At 42.3% G+C, this 15,348-nt stretch overlaps 1 protein-coding gene across 2 annotated transcripts in view; it reads right to left on the bottom strand.

Annotated features, from left to right (window-relative positions):
• PRPSAP2 (phosphoribosyl pyrophosphate synthetase associated protein 2) overlaps positions 1 to 15,348 on the bottom strand; it is a 53,265-nt gene that overhangs the window by 5,977 nt on the left and 31,940 nt on the right. For both annotated transcript variants that reach the window (XM_044249339.1, XM_044249340.1), the window contains one exon: positions 1,974 to 2,044. In XM_044249339.1, the coding sequence (XP_044105274.1) occupies positions 1,974 to 2,044 (71 nt within the window). The remainder of the gene's footprint in view (positions 1 to 1,973; positions 2,045 to 15,348) is intronic.

The raw sequence follows: 15,348 nt of genomic DNA, 5'->3' as shown, positions 1-15,348 counted from the left end.
ACTAGGGTATCAAGCATAGGCTAGACTTGAATAAGTATTCACGCATTTATTTTATATGCATATATATTATTCCTTTCATGTGTATACCGGTATTACCAGGATCAAAGAAGAAAAACATAGGTATTACTTTAAAAGTGTTACTGGCAAAATGGTACAACCACTTGGAAACAGTTTGATGGGTTCTTATAAAACTGTGTTCGCAATCACTGCGCAAGCCACCACTCGCACCTTTGGCCATTTAGCCCAGAAAAAGTAAAACTCTGTTCACACAAAAACCTATACACAAATGTGCACAGCAGTTTTATTTCTAGTAGCAGAAAACCAGAAACAATTCAGATGTCCTGCAGTGGTTCAACCGTGGCACCGACGTGCCTGGAAAACAGCGCAGCCTAAAAAGATGTGTTACTATACGTAACCACTTAACCACTTGGCTGGATCCCCTAGGAAGCATGCTAAGTGAAAAAAAAAAAAAATCAATCTTAAAGGCTGACTGACTGTATTCTCCACTTGTATGACTTTCTCGAAGTCACCATTATAAAGACAGAGAACAGGTCAGCCACCGCCACAAGTTAGGCATCAGGGGGGCAAGGAGGAACCCGGAGATGAAGGAGTAGCATGAAGGAACCTGGCAGTGATGTCATACCAGGGCTATTGGGAGCAGCTGAGTGGGTGGTGGCAACCTCCATTTCCAGACTCTGTTACTGCACCACAGTTAAGCAAGGAGAAGGAAGCTGGATCAAGGAACCCAAGACTTCCCTGTACGATTTGGGGGAGGGGAGGGCCTACTTCCTATGAATCAAAATTACTTCAAAATAAAAAGGGTTTTGGTTTTTTTGTTTTTTTTTTAATGCAGTAGAAAGGGGGCAAAGGCATTACTGAATTCACAGCATCTCATTATGACAGATTTTGTTAAATAGGGAATAAATTCATGGGCAGCTATTATTCTAGAAGATGATGTCAGAGACTTTGAAGTCAGAAAAGATTTTGTGGATTCAGAAATTCACAAGCAAAACCTCAAGCACTGGAGAGAGCGAGGGGCCTCCACCATGGAGTCTTGGTGAACTGGAGCAACCACTCTGGAAACAGGCTGGCACCAGTCAGGGAAGTTGGAAATTTGTGTGCCTTCTGACCCAACTGCCCCACTCCCAGGAACCCAAGAAAGTTGTACACGTATGGTCCAGAAAACAGGCATAAGACTGTTCAGAGCCAGTATTATCTGAAAAGAGAGAAACTGTACGTTCACTGCCTGGAGAGCAGATCAGGTAGGTCGTGTCATGGTTGTACCAGAAACAGAACACAATGTGCAACCACATGTTACTACATGGAGAAATCCCAAACCAGCACTGAAGGGAAGTCATAAAGTACACAAAGACTTCATTATACAAACAGCAAGAACATGAAAAACAGAACCACCTAGCGTTTAGGGGTATGTACGCTCATGGCAGAATGTAACAGCAAGTAAGGGCATGCATGGTGACTTTCGAGTTGCTGACAACCTCTGCGGGGAGGAGAGGGAAGAAAGACCAGGGAAGAGCCAAGGTGGCCTCATGGGGACAGGACCACGTTCTGCTTCCAAGCGGAGCAATGGGGTACACACACGTGTTCATATTATTGTTGTTTTAATGATATCGGCACTAAATGTACTCCTTTTGAGCACTGATTTTGGGAAGGGCAAGAGAATGTGTGTTTTAAACAGTTACCAATTTGGCATCCTACCTTTATCGCAAAACAATTTCCTGTGGTATGACAAACAGCTGCAAACATTTAGTGAAACTAAGGAGTTAGTTATAATTTCTTAATAAACTAGTGATAACAATTTTCAGTTTGGGGACCAAAGTAAACATTTAGCACAAGGTATCAAATTAAAGGAGACTTACCTGGCCACACGGCTATCCGCACACCATTAACAAGTAATTCAAAAGAATAATAATGGCAAATACAACAATGACTAATAAGAAGAGAGATCTACATACCACAATGATGGCAATCCTTCCTCCAACATCGCCAACAACTGTGATTGGGGGCTTTTCCTTAGGAATCAGCACTGGTCAGAATAAAACACACACACAAAAATCTCTATATTAAAGCCTTTAAAAAGTTAATGTCTCATGATAAAAAGGGCCAGAAACTAGAAATGGATGGGAACTTCCTCAACCTGAAGGGCAACTATGAAAAACTCACAGCTGACATCCTACTTAATGAAAGACTGAAAATTTCCCCCTATCATCTGGAACAAGCCAGGGATGCCTGCTCTCACCACTGCTACTCAACACGATACTGGATGCACTGGCCACAGTAATTAGGCAAGAAAAAAAATAAAAGGGATCCAGATCGAACAGAAAGAAGTAAAGCTATCCCTACTAGCAAATGACATGATCCTACCTATAAAAAAACACCAAAGAATCCACAAAGAACTACCAAAGCTAACATACCAATTCACCAGAGCTGCAAGGTAACACACAAAAATCAGTTGTTTCTACACATGAGCAATGAAGGAGAAATTGGGAAAACAACTCTACTTGTAAAAGCAGTGAAAAGAATAAAATCCCTAAAAATAAATTTAACCAAAAAGGTGAAAGACCTGTACACTGAAACTATAAAACATTGCTGGAAGAAATTAAAGAAAACATAAATAAATGGAAAGACATCCCATGTTCATGGATCAAAGCATTAATACTGGTAAGATGGCAATGCTCCCCAAAGTGATCTACAGATTCAATGCAATCCTTACCAGAATCCCAATTGCTTTTCTGGCAGAAATGACCTGACCCCAAAATCCTAAAATATCGAAATAAAAGGGACCCCAAATAGCCAGAAAAATCTTTTAAAAAGAAAGAATAAAGATGCAGGACTCACACTTCCCTATTTCAGAATTTATTACAAGGCAATTAATCAAATATGGTACCTGCATAAGCACAGAGATAAGCAGATCAATGAAACAGAACCAAGAGTCCACAAATAAACCCAAACATCTACAATTGATTCTTCCCCCAGCGTTCTTGATATGTCATTGACATATAACACTGTGTACAACATAATGATTTGATACACATACATATTGCAAAATGATTACCACAATAAGATGAGTTAACATACGCATCACTTCACATAATTACCATTTTATGTGTGTGTGGTTAGGATGTTTAAAATCTACTCTCTTAGAGGGACCTGGGTGGCTCCATCAGTTAAGCATCTACCTTTGGTTCAGGTCATGATTCGGGGTCCTGGGATCAAGCCCCGCAACAGGCTCCCTGCTCAGCAGGGAGTCTGCTTCTCCCTCTGCCTGCCTCTCCCCAGTTTGTGCTCTTACTCTCTCAAATAAATGAGTAAAAAAAAAAAAAAATTTTTTTTTTATTTGACAGAGAGAGATCACAAGTAGGCAGAGAGGCAGGCAGAGTGAGAGGGGAGAAGCAGGGTCGCCGCTGAGCAGAGAGCCCGATGTGGGGCTCGAATCTAGGACCCTGGGATCATGACCTGAGCTGAAGGCGGAGGCTTTAATCCACTGAGCCACCCAGGCACCCCAAATGAGTAAAATTTTAAAAAGAAAAAAATCTACTCTTAGTAACTTTCAAGTAAATAATATAGTATTATTAACTACAGTCACTATGATGCACATTAGAGTCCCCAGAAGCTGTTCATTTTATAACTCCATTTCATCCATCACCCCCAGGACCTCTCAACTACCATTCCATTGTCTGTTTCTATGAGTTCGACCTTTCCTTTAGCTTCTACATGTCAGTGACACCATACAGTATCTGTCCTTCTCTGACTTATTTCACTTAGCACAACATCCTCAGAGTCCATCCATGTTGCCATAAATGGCAGGATTTCCTACTGACAGCTGAATAATACTCCACTGTATATATACACATTTTCTTTAACCATTCAACCACTGAGGGACACTTAGAATTGAATTTTGACAAGAGTGTCAAGGCCATTTGATGGGGAAAGGAAACAGTTTTTAACAAGTGGTGCTGGGAAAACTGGATATCCACATATAAAAGAATGAAGTTGTACTCTTACCTCACACCATATTGAAAAATTAACTCGAAATGGATCAAAGACCTAAAAATAAAAGCTAAAGCTATAAAACTCTAAGTAGAAAACATGGGAGTAAATTCTTATGACCTTAGATTTGGCAAAGGATTCTTAGCTAAGACACCAAAAGACAAGCAATAGACTGAAAAACAGATAAAAATGGATTTCATCAAAATTAAGTTTCCATGCACCAAAGGACACCATCAGGAAAGTGAAGACAAAGTACACAATGAAAGAAAACATACATATTTGCAACTAAGAGTCGAGCGTCCAGAATATGTGAAGAACTCCTACAACTCAATTATAAAAGGACAAACAACTCAATTCAAAAATAAGCAAAAAAATCTGAACAGAAATTTCTCCCAAGAAGATACACAAATGGACAAGCACATGAAAAGATGAAACATCATGAGCCATTACAGAAATGCAGGTCAAAACTAACAAAGTACCCTTCAACCCACCAGGCAGATGATCATCAACAAAATCAGAAAATATTGGGGCGCCTGGGTGGCTCAGTGGGTTAAAGCCTCTGCCTTCGGCTCAGGTCAAGATCTCAGGTCCTGGGATCGAGCCCCACATCGGGCTCTCTGCTCGGCGGGGAGCCTGCTTCCCCCTTTCTCTCTGCCTGCCTCTCTGCCTACTTGTGATCTCTGTCTGTCAAATAGATAAATAAAATCTTTTTTTAAAAAATCAGAAAACAGTGTTGGTAAGGATGTGGAGAAGTCAGAACCTTTAACCTTTGCTGGGAGGAATGTCAAATGGTACAGCTGTGATGGAAAACAGATGGGTAGCTCCTCAAAAAGTTAACGTAAGAGGAGGAGTCAAGATGGCGGAGAAGTAGCAGGCTGAGACTATCTCAGCTAGCAGGAGATCAGCTAGAGAGCTTATCTAAAGATTGCAAACACCTGCAAATCCATCGGCAGATCGAAAAGAAGAAGAACAGCAATTCTAGAAACCGAAAAACAACCACTTTCTGAAAGGTAGGACTGGCGGAGAAGTGAATCCAAAGCGACGGGAAAATAGACCCCGGGGGGAGGGGCCGGCTCCCGGCAAGCGGCGGAGCAGCGGAGCACAAAATCAGGACTTTTAAAAGTCGGTTCCGCTGACGGACATCGCTCCAGAGGCTAAACCGGGACGAAGCCCACGCGGGTTCAGTGTGGCCTCAGGTCCCGCAGGGTCACAGAAGGATCGGGGGTGTCTGAGTGTTGCAGAGCTTGCGGGTATTGGAGCGAGAAAGCTGGCTGCAGAGACAGAGCCGACAGTGAGCTTGCAGCTTGGGGTTACATTGAACCGGCCGCAGGCTCGGTGAGCTCGGAGCTCGGCCGGAGGTCAGGCAGACGGGAATTACTGGGCGCTGTTCTCTGAGGGCGCACTGAGGAGTGGGGCCCCGGGCTCTCGGCTCCTCCGGGCCGGAGACCAGGAGGCCGCCATTTGTATTCCCGTCCTCCGGAACTCTACGGAAAGCGCTCAGGGAACAAAAGCTCCTGAAATCAAACCCCAGCGATTACTCAGCCCGGCCCCTGGTAAGGGCAGTGCAATTCCGCCTGGGGCAAAGACACTTGAGAATCACTACACCAGGCCCCTCCCCCAGAAGATCAACAAGAAATCCAGCCAAGACCAAGTTCACCTACCAAGGAGTGCGGTTTCAATACCAAGGAGAGCAGCAGAATTCCAGAGGAGGAGAAAGCAAAGCACGGAACTCATGGCTTTCTCCCTGTGATTTTTTAGTCTTGCAATTAAAGTAATTTTTTTCTTTTTCATTTTTTTCTCTACTTTTGCTAAATTTTTAAAATTTTTTTTAATTTTTTTAAATTAAAAAAAATTTTTTTTAACTTTTACCCTTTTCATTTTTAACTTTTTTAAACTAGTTTATCTAATATATATATTTTTTCTTTTTCATACTTTTCTTTCTTTGTTTTCTTTTTTTTAATTCCTTTTTTTTTTCCTTTCTTTATTTTGAACCTCTTTTTATTCCCTTTCTCTCCCCTCACGATTTGGGATCTCTTCTGATTTGGTTAAAGCATATTTTCCTGGGGTTGTTGCCACCCTTTTAGTATTTTACTTGCTCCTTCATATACTCTTATCTGGACAAAATGACAAGGCGGAAAAATTCACCACAAAAAAAAGAACAAGAGACAGTACCGAAAGCTAGGGACCTAATCAATACAGACATTGGCAATATGTCAGATCTAGAATTCAGAATGACAATTCTCAAGGTTCTAGCCGGGCTCGAAAAAGGCATGGAAGATATTAGAGAAACCCTCTCGGGAGATATAAAAGCCCTTTCTGGAGAAATAAAAGAACTAAAATCTAACCAAGTTGAAATCAAAAAAGCTATTAATGAGGTGCAATAAAAAATGGAGGCTCTCACTGCTAGGATAAATGAGGCAGAAGAAAGAATTAGCAATCTAGAAGACCAAATGACAGAGAATAAAGAAGCTGAGCAAAAGAGGGACAAACAGCTACTGGACCACGAGGGCAGAATTCGAGAGATAAGTGACACCATAAGACGAAACAACATTAGAATAATTGGGATTCCAGAAGAAGAAAAAAGAGAGAGGGGAGCAGAAGGTATACTGGAGAGAATTATTGGGGAGAATTTCCCCAATATGGCAAAGGGAACGAGCATCAAAATTCAGGAGGTTCAGAGAACGCCCCTCAAAATCAATAAGAATAGGCCCACACCACATCACCTAATAGTAAAATTTACAAGTCTTAGTGACAAAGAGAAAATCCTGAAAGCAGCCCGGGAAAAGAAGTCTGTAACATACAATGGTAAAAATATTAGATTGGCAGCTGACTTATCCACAGAGACCTGGCAGGCCAGAAAGAGCTGGCATGATATTTTCAGAGCATTAAATGAGAAAAACATGCAGCCAAGAATACTATATCCAGCTAGGCTATCATTGAAAATAGAAGGAGAGATTAAAAGCTTCCAGGACAAACAAAAACTGAAAGAATTTGCAAACACCAAACCAGCTCTACAGGAAATGTTGAAAGAGGTCCTCTAAGGAAAGAGAGAGCCTACAAGTGGTAGATCAGAAAGGAACAGAAACAATATACAGTAACAGTCACCTTACAGGCAATACAATGGCACTAAATTCATATCTCTCAATAGTTACCCTGAACGTTAATGGGCTAAATGCCCCAATCAAAAGACACAGGGTATCAGAATGGATAAAAAAACAAAACCCATCTATATGTTGCCTCCAAGAAACTCATTTTAAGCCCGAAGACACCTCCAGATTTAAAGTGAGGGGATGGAAAAGAATTTACCATGCTAATGGACATATGAAGAAAGCAGGAGTGGCAATCCTTATATCAGATCAATTAGATTTTAAGCCAAAGACTATAATAAGAGATGAGGAAGGACACTTTATCATACTCAAAGGGTCTATCCAACAAGAAGATCTAACAATTTTAAATATCTATGCCCCCAACGTGGGAGCAGCCAACTATATAAACCAATTAATAACAAAATCAAAGAAACACATCAACAATTATACAATAATAGTAGGGGACTTTAACACTCCCCTCACTGAAATGGACAGATCATCCAAGCAAAAGATCAGCAAGGAAATAAGGGCCTTAAACAACACACTGGACGAGATGGACATCACAGATATATTCAGAACATTTCATCCCAAAGCAGCAGAATATACATTCTTCTCTAGTGCACATGGAACATTCTCCAGAATAGATCACATCCTCGGTCCTAAATCAGGACTCAACCGGTATCAAAAGATTGGGATCATTCCCTGCATATTTTCAGACCACAATGCTCTGAAGCTAGAACTCAACCAAAAGAGGAAGTTTGGAAAGAACCCAAATACATGGAGACTAAACAGCATCCTTCTAAAGAATGAAGGGGTCAACCGGGAAATTAAAGAAGAATTGAAAAAAATCATGGAGACAAATGATAATGAAAACACAACAGTGCAAAATCTGTGGGATGCAACAAAGGCAGTCCTGAGAGGAAAATATATAGCGGTACAAGCTTTTCTCAAGAAACAAGAAAGGTCTCAGGTACACAACCTAACCCTACACCTAAAGGAGCTGGAAAAAGAACAAGAAAGAAACCCTAAGCCCAGCAGGAGAAGAGAAATCATAAAGATCAGAGCAGAAATCAATGAAACAGAAACCAAAAAAACAATAGAACAAATCAACGAAACTAGGAGCTGGTTCTTCGAAAGAATTAATAAAATTGATAAACCCCTGGCCAGACTTATCAAAAAGAAAAGAGAAAGGACCCAAATAAATAAAATCATGAATGAAAGAGGAGAGATCACAACTAACACCAAAGAAATACAAACAATTATAAGAACATACTATGAACAACTCTACGCCAACAAATTTGACAATTTGGAAGAAATGGATGCATTCCTAGAAACATATAAACTACCACAACTGAACCAGGAAGAAATAGAAAGCCTGAACAGACCCATAACCAGTAAGGAGATTGAAACAGTCATTAAAAATCTCCAAACAAACAAAAGCCCAGGGCCAGACGGCTTCCCGGGGGAATTCTACCAAACATTTAAAGAAGAACTAATTCCTATTCTCCTGAAACTGTTCCAAAAAATAGAAATGGAAGGAAAACTTCCAAACTCATTTTATGAGGCCGACATCACCTTGATCCCAAAACCAGACAAGGACCCCATCCAAAAAGAGAGCTATAGACCAATATCCTTGATGAACACAGATGCAAAAATTCTCACCAAAATACTAGCCAATAGGATTCAACAGTACATTAAAAGGATTATTCACCACGACCAAGTGGGATTTATCCCAGGGCTGCAAGGTTGGTTCAACATCCGCAAATCAGTCAATGTGATACAACACATCAATAAAAGAAAGAACAAGAACCATATGATACTCTCAATAGATGCTGAAAAAGCATTTGACAAAGTACAGCATCCCTTCCTGATCAAAACCCTTCAAAGTGTAGAGATAGAGGGCACATACCTCAATATCATCAAAGCCATCTATGAAAAACCCACTGCAAATATCATTCTCAATGGAGAAAAACTGAAAGCTTTTCCGCTAAGGTCAGGAACACGGCAAGGATGTCCATTATCACCACTGCTATTCAACATAGTACTAGAAGTCCTAGCCTCAGCAATCAGACAACAAAAGGAAATTAAAGGCATCCAAATCGGCAAAGAAGAAGTCAAACTATCATTCTTCGCAGATGATATGATACTATATGTGGAAAACCCAAAAGACTCCACTCCAAAACTGCTAGACCTTGTACAGGAATTCAGTAAAGTGTCAGGATATAAAATCAATGCACAGAAATCAGTTGCATTTCTCTACACCAACAACAAGACAGAAGAAAGAGAAATTAAGGAGTCAATCCCATTTACAATTGCACCCCAGACCATAAGATACCTAGGAATAAACCTAACCAAAGAGGCTAAGAATCTATACTCAGAAAACTATAAAGTACTCATGAAAGAAATTGAGGAAGACACAAAGAAATGGAAAAATGTTCCATGCTCCTGGATTGGAAGAATAAATATTGTGAAAATGTCTATGCTACCTAAAGCAATCTACACATTTAATGCAATTCCTATCAAAGTACCATCCATCTTTTTCAAAGAAATGGAACAAATAATCCTAAAATTTATATGGAACCAGAAAAGACCTCGAATAGCCACAGGAATATTGAAAAAGAAAGCCAAAGTTGGTGGCATCACAATTCCGGACTTCAAGCTCTATTACAAAGCTGTCATCATCAAGACAGCATGGTATTGGCACAAAAACAGACACATAGATCAATGGAACAGAATAGAGAGCCCAGAAATAGACCCCCAACTCTATGGTCAACTAATCTTCGACAAAGCAGGAAAGAATGTCCAATGGAAAAAAGACAGCCTCTTCAATAAATGGTGCTGGGAAAATTGGACAGCCACATGCAGAAAAATGAAATTGGACCATTTCCTTACACCACACACAAAAATAGACTCAAAATGGATGAAGGACCTCAATGTGAGAAAGGAATCCATCAAAATCCTTGAGGAGAACACAGGCAGCAACCTCTTCGACCTCAGCCGCAGCAACATCTTCCTAGGAACATCGCCAAAGGCAAGGGAAGCAAGGGCAAAAATGAACTTTTGGGATTTCATCAAAATCAAAAGCTTTTGCACAGCAAAGGAAACAGTTAACAAAACCAAAAGACAACTGACAGAATGGGAGAAGATATTTGCAAACGACATATCAGATAAAGGACTAGTGTCCAAAATCTATAAAGAACTTAGCAAACTCAACACCCAAAGAACAAATAATCCAATCAAGAAATGGGCAGAGGACATGAACAGACATTTCTGCAAAGAAGACATCCAGATGGCCAACAGACACATGAAAAAGTGCTCCATATCACTCGGCATCAGGGAAATACAAATCAAAACCACAATGAGATTTCACCTCACACCAGTCAGAATGGCTAAAATCAACAGGTCAGGATATGACAGATGCTGGCGAGGATGTGGAGAAAGGGGAACCCTCCTACACTGTTGGTGGGAATGCAAGCTGGTGCAACCACTCTGGAAAACAGCATGGAGGTTCCTCAAAATGTTGAAAATAGAACTGCCCTATGACCCAGCAATTGCACTACTGGGTATTTACCCTAAAGATACAAACGTAGTGATCCAAAGGGGCACGTGCACCCGAATGTTTATAGCAGCAATGTCCACAATAGCCAAACTATGGAAAGAACCTAGATGCCCATCAACAGATGAATGGATCAAGAAGAGGTGGTATATATACACAATGGAATACTATGCAGCCATCAAAAGAAACGAAATCTTGCCATTTGCGACAACATGGATGGAACTAGAGCGTATCATGCTCAGCGAAATAAGTCAAGCGGAGAAAGACAACTATCATATGATCTCCCTGATATGAGGAAGTGGTGATGCAACATGGGGGCTTAAGTGGGTAGGAGAAGAATAAATGAGACAAGATGGGATTGGGAGGGAGACAAACCATAAATGACTCTTAATCTCACAAAACAAACTGAGAGTTGCTGGGGGGAGGGGGGTTGGGAGAAGTGGGTGGGGTTATGGACATTGGGGAGGGTATGTGCTTTGGTGAGTGCTGTGAAGTGTGTAAACCTGGTGATTCACAGACCTGTATCCCTGGGGATAAAAATATATATTTATAAAAAATAAAAAAATTAAAAAAAAAAAAGTTAACATAAAATTACCATATGATCCAGCAACTGTAATCCTAGGTATAGACTCTGGAGAAATGAAATCAGGTTGGGAAGAAATTTGCACATGAACAAAAATGTAACAGCCTCATAGCCAAAGGTTGAAACAACTCCAGTGTCTATCAGCAGATGAAAGCACAACACACTGCGGCATATCCATACACAATGGAATATTACTCAGCCATCAAAAGAAATTAAGTCCCGATACACACAAAGACATGAATGAACAACAAAGGCAGTGTGGATGATTCCATTTATATGCAATGTCCGGAACAGGCAAAGTCATTAGAACAGAAAGCAGATTAGTGGGGGCAAGAGGCGTGGGGTGTGATCATTCAGTGTGTAAGGGTGTTCCCTGGGGTCATGAAATGTTTGAAACTTAAAAGATACGGGGGTTGCACAGAACTGCAAATGTACTAAATGCCAGTGAACTGTATACTTGTTGCACAGAACTGCAAATGTACTAAATGCCAGTGAACTGTATACTTTAAAACAACTATTATGTGATTTTATTATGTAAATTTCACTTCAATTTTTATTTTTTACTTATTTTTAAGGATTTTATTTATTTGTTAGGCAGGGAAAGAGAGCACAAGCAGGGGGAGCAGCGGGCAGAGGGAAAAGCAGACTTCCCACAGAGCAAGGAGCCCAATGATGCAGGAATCAAATCCCAGGACCCAGAGATCATGACCTGAGCCAAAGGCAGATGCTTAACCAACTGACCACCCAGACATCCCTCACTTACAGTTCTGGAAGAAAAGTCAGTGTCACCAAAGGAAAAAAGAAGGAGCACTCCAGATCAGAGCTTCTCAGCCTGGGCACCAGTCACATTTAGGGTCAGATCATTCTTTGTGGTGGGAGCTGTCCTGTGTGTTACGGGATATTTATGGCATCCTTGGTCCCCTCAATTATGACCACCAAAAATGTCAGCAGACATCTCTAACCAAGTGTGCTCAATGGGACAAAATCCATGGCAACCCCCCCAACCCCAGTTGAGAACCAATGCTGTGGACTGAAGGAGGCTAAAGACATAGGACAATTAAATGTCATGTGATCCTAGGTGGAGGGGGGTGGGGGGGAACAGGGGGAAGGACAACAGAAATGTAAAACCAAACAAAGCAAGATAAATCCCAAAACTGAATTTTTTACACTTTCCACACTTCCTTTCCCAGGCACCTGACCCCAGGACTGGAAAAAGAGTACAACAGTGTAGCCTTTAGGGAATCGGCCTGACAAAGAGCCGTATGAACAGTCTTACCTTTGAGTTCATAAATCTCACACATAAGCTCAGGTACAGAGCAAGAGTTTACCCATCCACTGAAACATTACACTGGGAAAGGACAGGTACAAACATCGGGGCACCTGGGTGGCTCAGCAGGCTAAGCATCTGACTCTTGCTTTGGCTGGGGTCATAACTTCAGGGTTGTAAGATCAAGCCCCGCATGGGGCTCCGCAATCAGCGTGGGGCCTGCTGGAGTCTCTCCCTCTCCCTCTGCTCATCCCCACCGTTCACTCTCTCTAAAATAAATAAAATCTTAGGGAAAAAAAAAAAAAAAGGCACACACCTGCGTGTGAAAACACACCTGCTAGACCCTGACTGGGCTTGGGTTTCAGCCACATCCGCAGATGGGATTTTCGACAGCCCTTAAAACTGCTGTTCATGCAAGTTTTCAATCACCTGGGAGAGGGTGTGTTATGGAATCTGTGCCTGTCGGCACTGCAGCTCTGTAACCCAAGGAAGGAAACCATGGGAAGAGCCCCAGCAGAAGGTAAAAATGCTGTGTGTCTGGATTTAGTGTTGATGAGCGTTTTCTTCCTTTACACACTCTAATGTTTTGAATCATTTATATAATGTGTTCCTATTCTGGAGAAGTACTGTTTTCTTTTTTAGTTGGCATTTTCTTTCTGTAAGAAACCAGAAAATACAACTAATTTTTTAAATATAATGCTGAATATTAAAATCTTTTGATGTCATCACAATCTCAAAATATACGTGTGAAGCGGCAGAGGAATAATGCTTTCTACTGCCTCCATATGTCTATTTGCATACATCTACTTGCTACCAATTTAAAGAAGTCTAGACGGCCAGGCCAGCGAATGTGCAAAAGAAGTTCAACAAATCCTGGTATATTCTCCCCCAAATCCTCTCACTGCTTGAGTCAAAATGTAAACATAGAAATGTTACAATCATGATGAAACAAGCTGAAACATAAAAGAAATGTCAGAAAGCCCTGGCCCCTTGTTTTTACATGGGAGACCCGTAGCTCCATCTCTCCAGCCCAGAAATAACCGGCTAAGACCATACTTAAAACTAAAGCCCAGAAGTTAAAAGGAGCTGCTTCATCTTGCTTAAACGTTCCTGAACATAGCTGACGTTACTGCAAAGCTGAATGGGAATGTGCTTCCCCCCTGCCCAGAGCTCAGGGAATGGGCTCATCCCTGTAGAGCCCTGTAGGGCTGCCTGACACTGCCCCTCACTGAGCAGACGTGGGCTCTGAAGGCAAGGCCAGCCATAGGCCTGAGTGCCCAGCAGCCTTGCAGTGAGGTGCACGCGCTAATGTGGGGCCTGATTAGCAAATCCCAAACCCTGGCTCCAGCCCCAGCTCTCTCTCCTCGTTTTTTGTTTTTTGTTTTTTTTTTTAAAGATATTTACTTACTCATTTGAGACAGAAAGCACAAGTGGGGTGAGGGTCCAAGGGAGAAGCAGACTCCCCACTGATCCATCCCAGGACCCCCGGATCATGACCTGAGCTGAAGGCAGACGCCTAACAACTGAGCCACCCAGGTGCCCCCTCTCGCCTCTTTAAACTCCCAGCACAGTAGGAGAGCGCCAGCTCCCAAGATGAAATGAGAGAGCACAGGCCTTCCTGTCCAGTGAGCCCACTGCTAGACTCCCAGGGCAGTGATATATGCTAAGTCACAAATGGAAGCCATGGATGTCATGTTAAATTTTCTAGCAGCCACATTACAAAAGCACAAAGAAATAGGTGAAACTAATTTTAATAATACATTTTATTTAATCCAATATGTCAATTAATCATTTCAACAGGGACTCAATAAAAAACTGATTAATAAAGATCTTTCACACTATGGTTTTCACACCCAGAGTGCGTGTCCTTCACATTCCCTGCACACCGGGTTCCCATTCACCCCATTCCAGTGGACAGGGGGCCACTGGGTTGGACAGGACAGCATAGACCAGCCCAGCCCGAGGTCAAAGCCCTCCCATGGTGCATCTGTGTAACTCTATCAGCCTCCAGATCCGCCCTCCCTATCTCTTGCCTCTCTTCCCTGCAATCTAACACCCAGCGCCGGCTTGGACTTCAGAAGACACTGAAGATACCCACAGCGCCAGCTCCAGAGAACTCCGCAGCCTTTTGTAATGCAAGTTAAAGACCTGGCATTGAAAACCCTCCCACCCCCTGCAGCAGATTCCTGCCATCTTACCCCCATCTTTTTCCCCAAGGACCTTCCAACAGTCAGGACAATGTCCTTCCTGGTCACACCGGGGCTAGACACACGCCCCAGCCCTTGCCCCCAGAGGCTGCCCTCTTGCCTCTGTAGGCAGTCCTGGCTCCCTGATCTAACCGACCTCTGGACGCTGGCTCTCTCCACCTCAGCCCACCGAGATCCCCAGGCGCGGTCCCAACCTCAGCTTCCTCCAGCAAGCCCCATTACAGTTTTCCTTCTCTCAAGTGTTCTCTATTTGCAAATGAGCCACCTCCTGGGCAAAGCAAGAACCTAAAGGGCTGCAGAATATGCCACGGTGGCATGAAAATGATTCTCAGCTGAAGGCACAGGAGCTCCTGAAACCCCTTCCGGTTGAAAAGCAGAGCTCCCCAAAAGAACTCGAAAGAATTCAAATGTCATAAATCCCCTCCCAGTCAATCGGAGAAAGACAACTATCATATGATCTCCCTGATTTGAGGAAGTGGAGATGCAACATGGGGGGTTAAGGGGGTAGGAGAAGAATAAATGAAACAAGATGGGATTGGGAGGGAGACAAACCATAAGTGACTCTTAATCTCACAAAACAAACTGAGGGTTGCTGGGGGGAGGGGGGTTGGAAGAAGCAGGGTGGGGTTATGGACATTGGG

The sequence above is a fragment of the Neovison vison genome, chromosome 5 (assembly GCF_020171115.1).
Source record: "Neovison vison isolate M4711 chromosome 5, ASM_NN_V1, whole genome shotgun sequence".
Lineage (NCBI taxonomy): Eukaryota > Metazoa > Chordata > Mammalia > Carnivora > Mustelidae > Neogale > Neogale vison.
The sequence above is the reverse complement of the archived record's forward strand: the minus strand, read 5'-3'. Positions and strand labels throughout refer to the sequence as shown.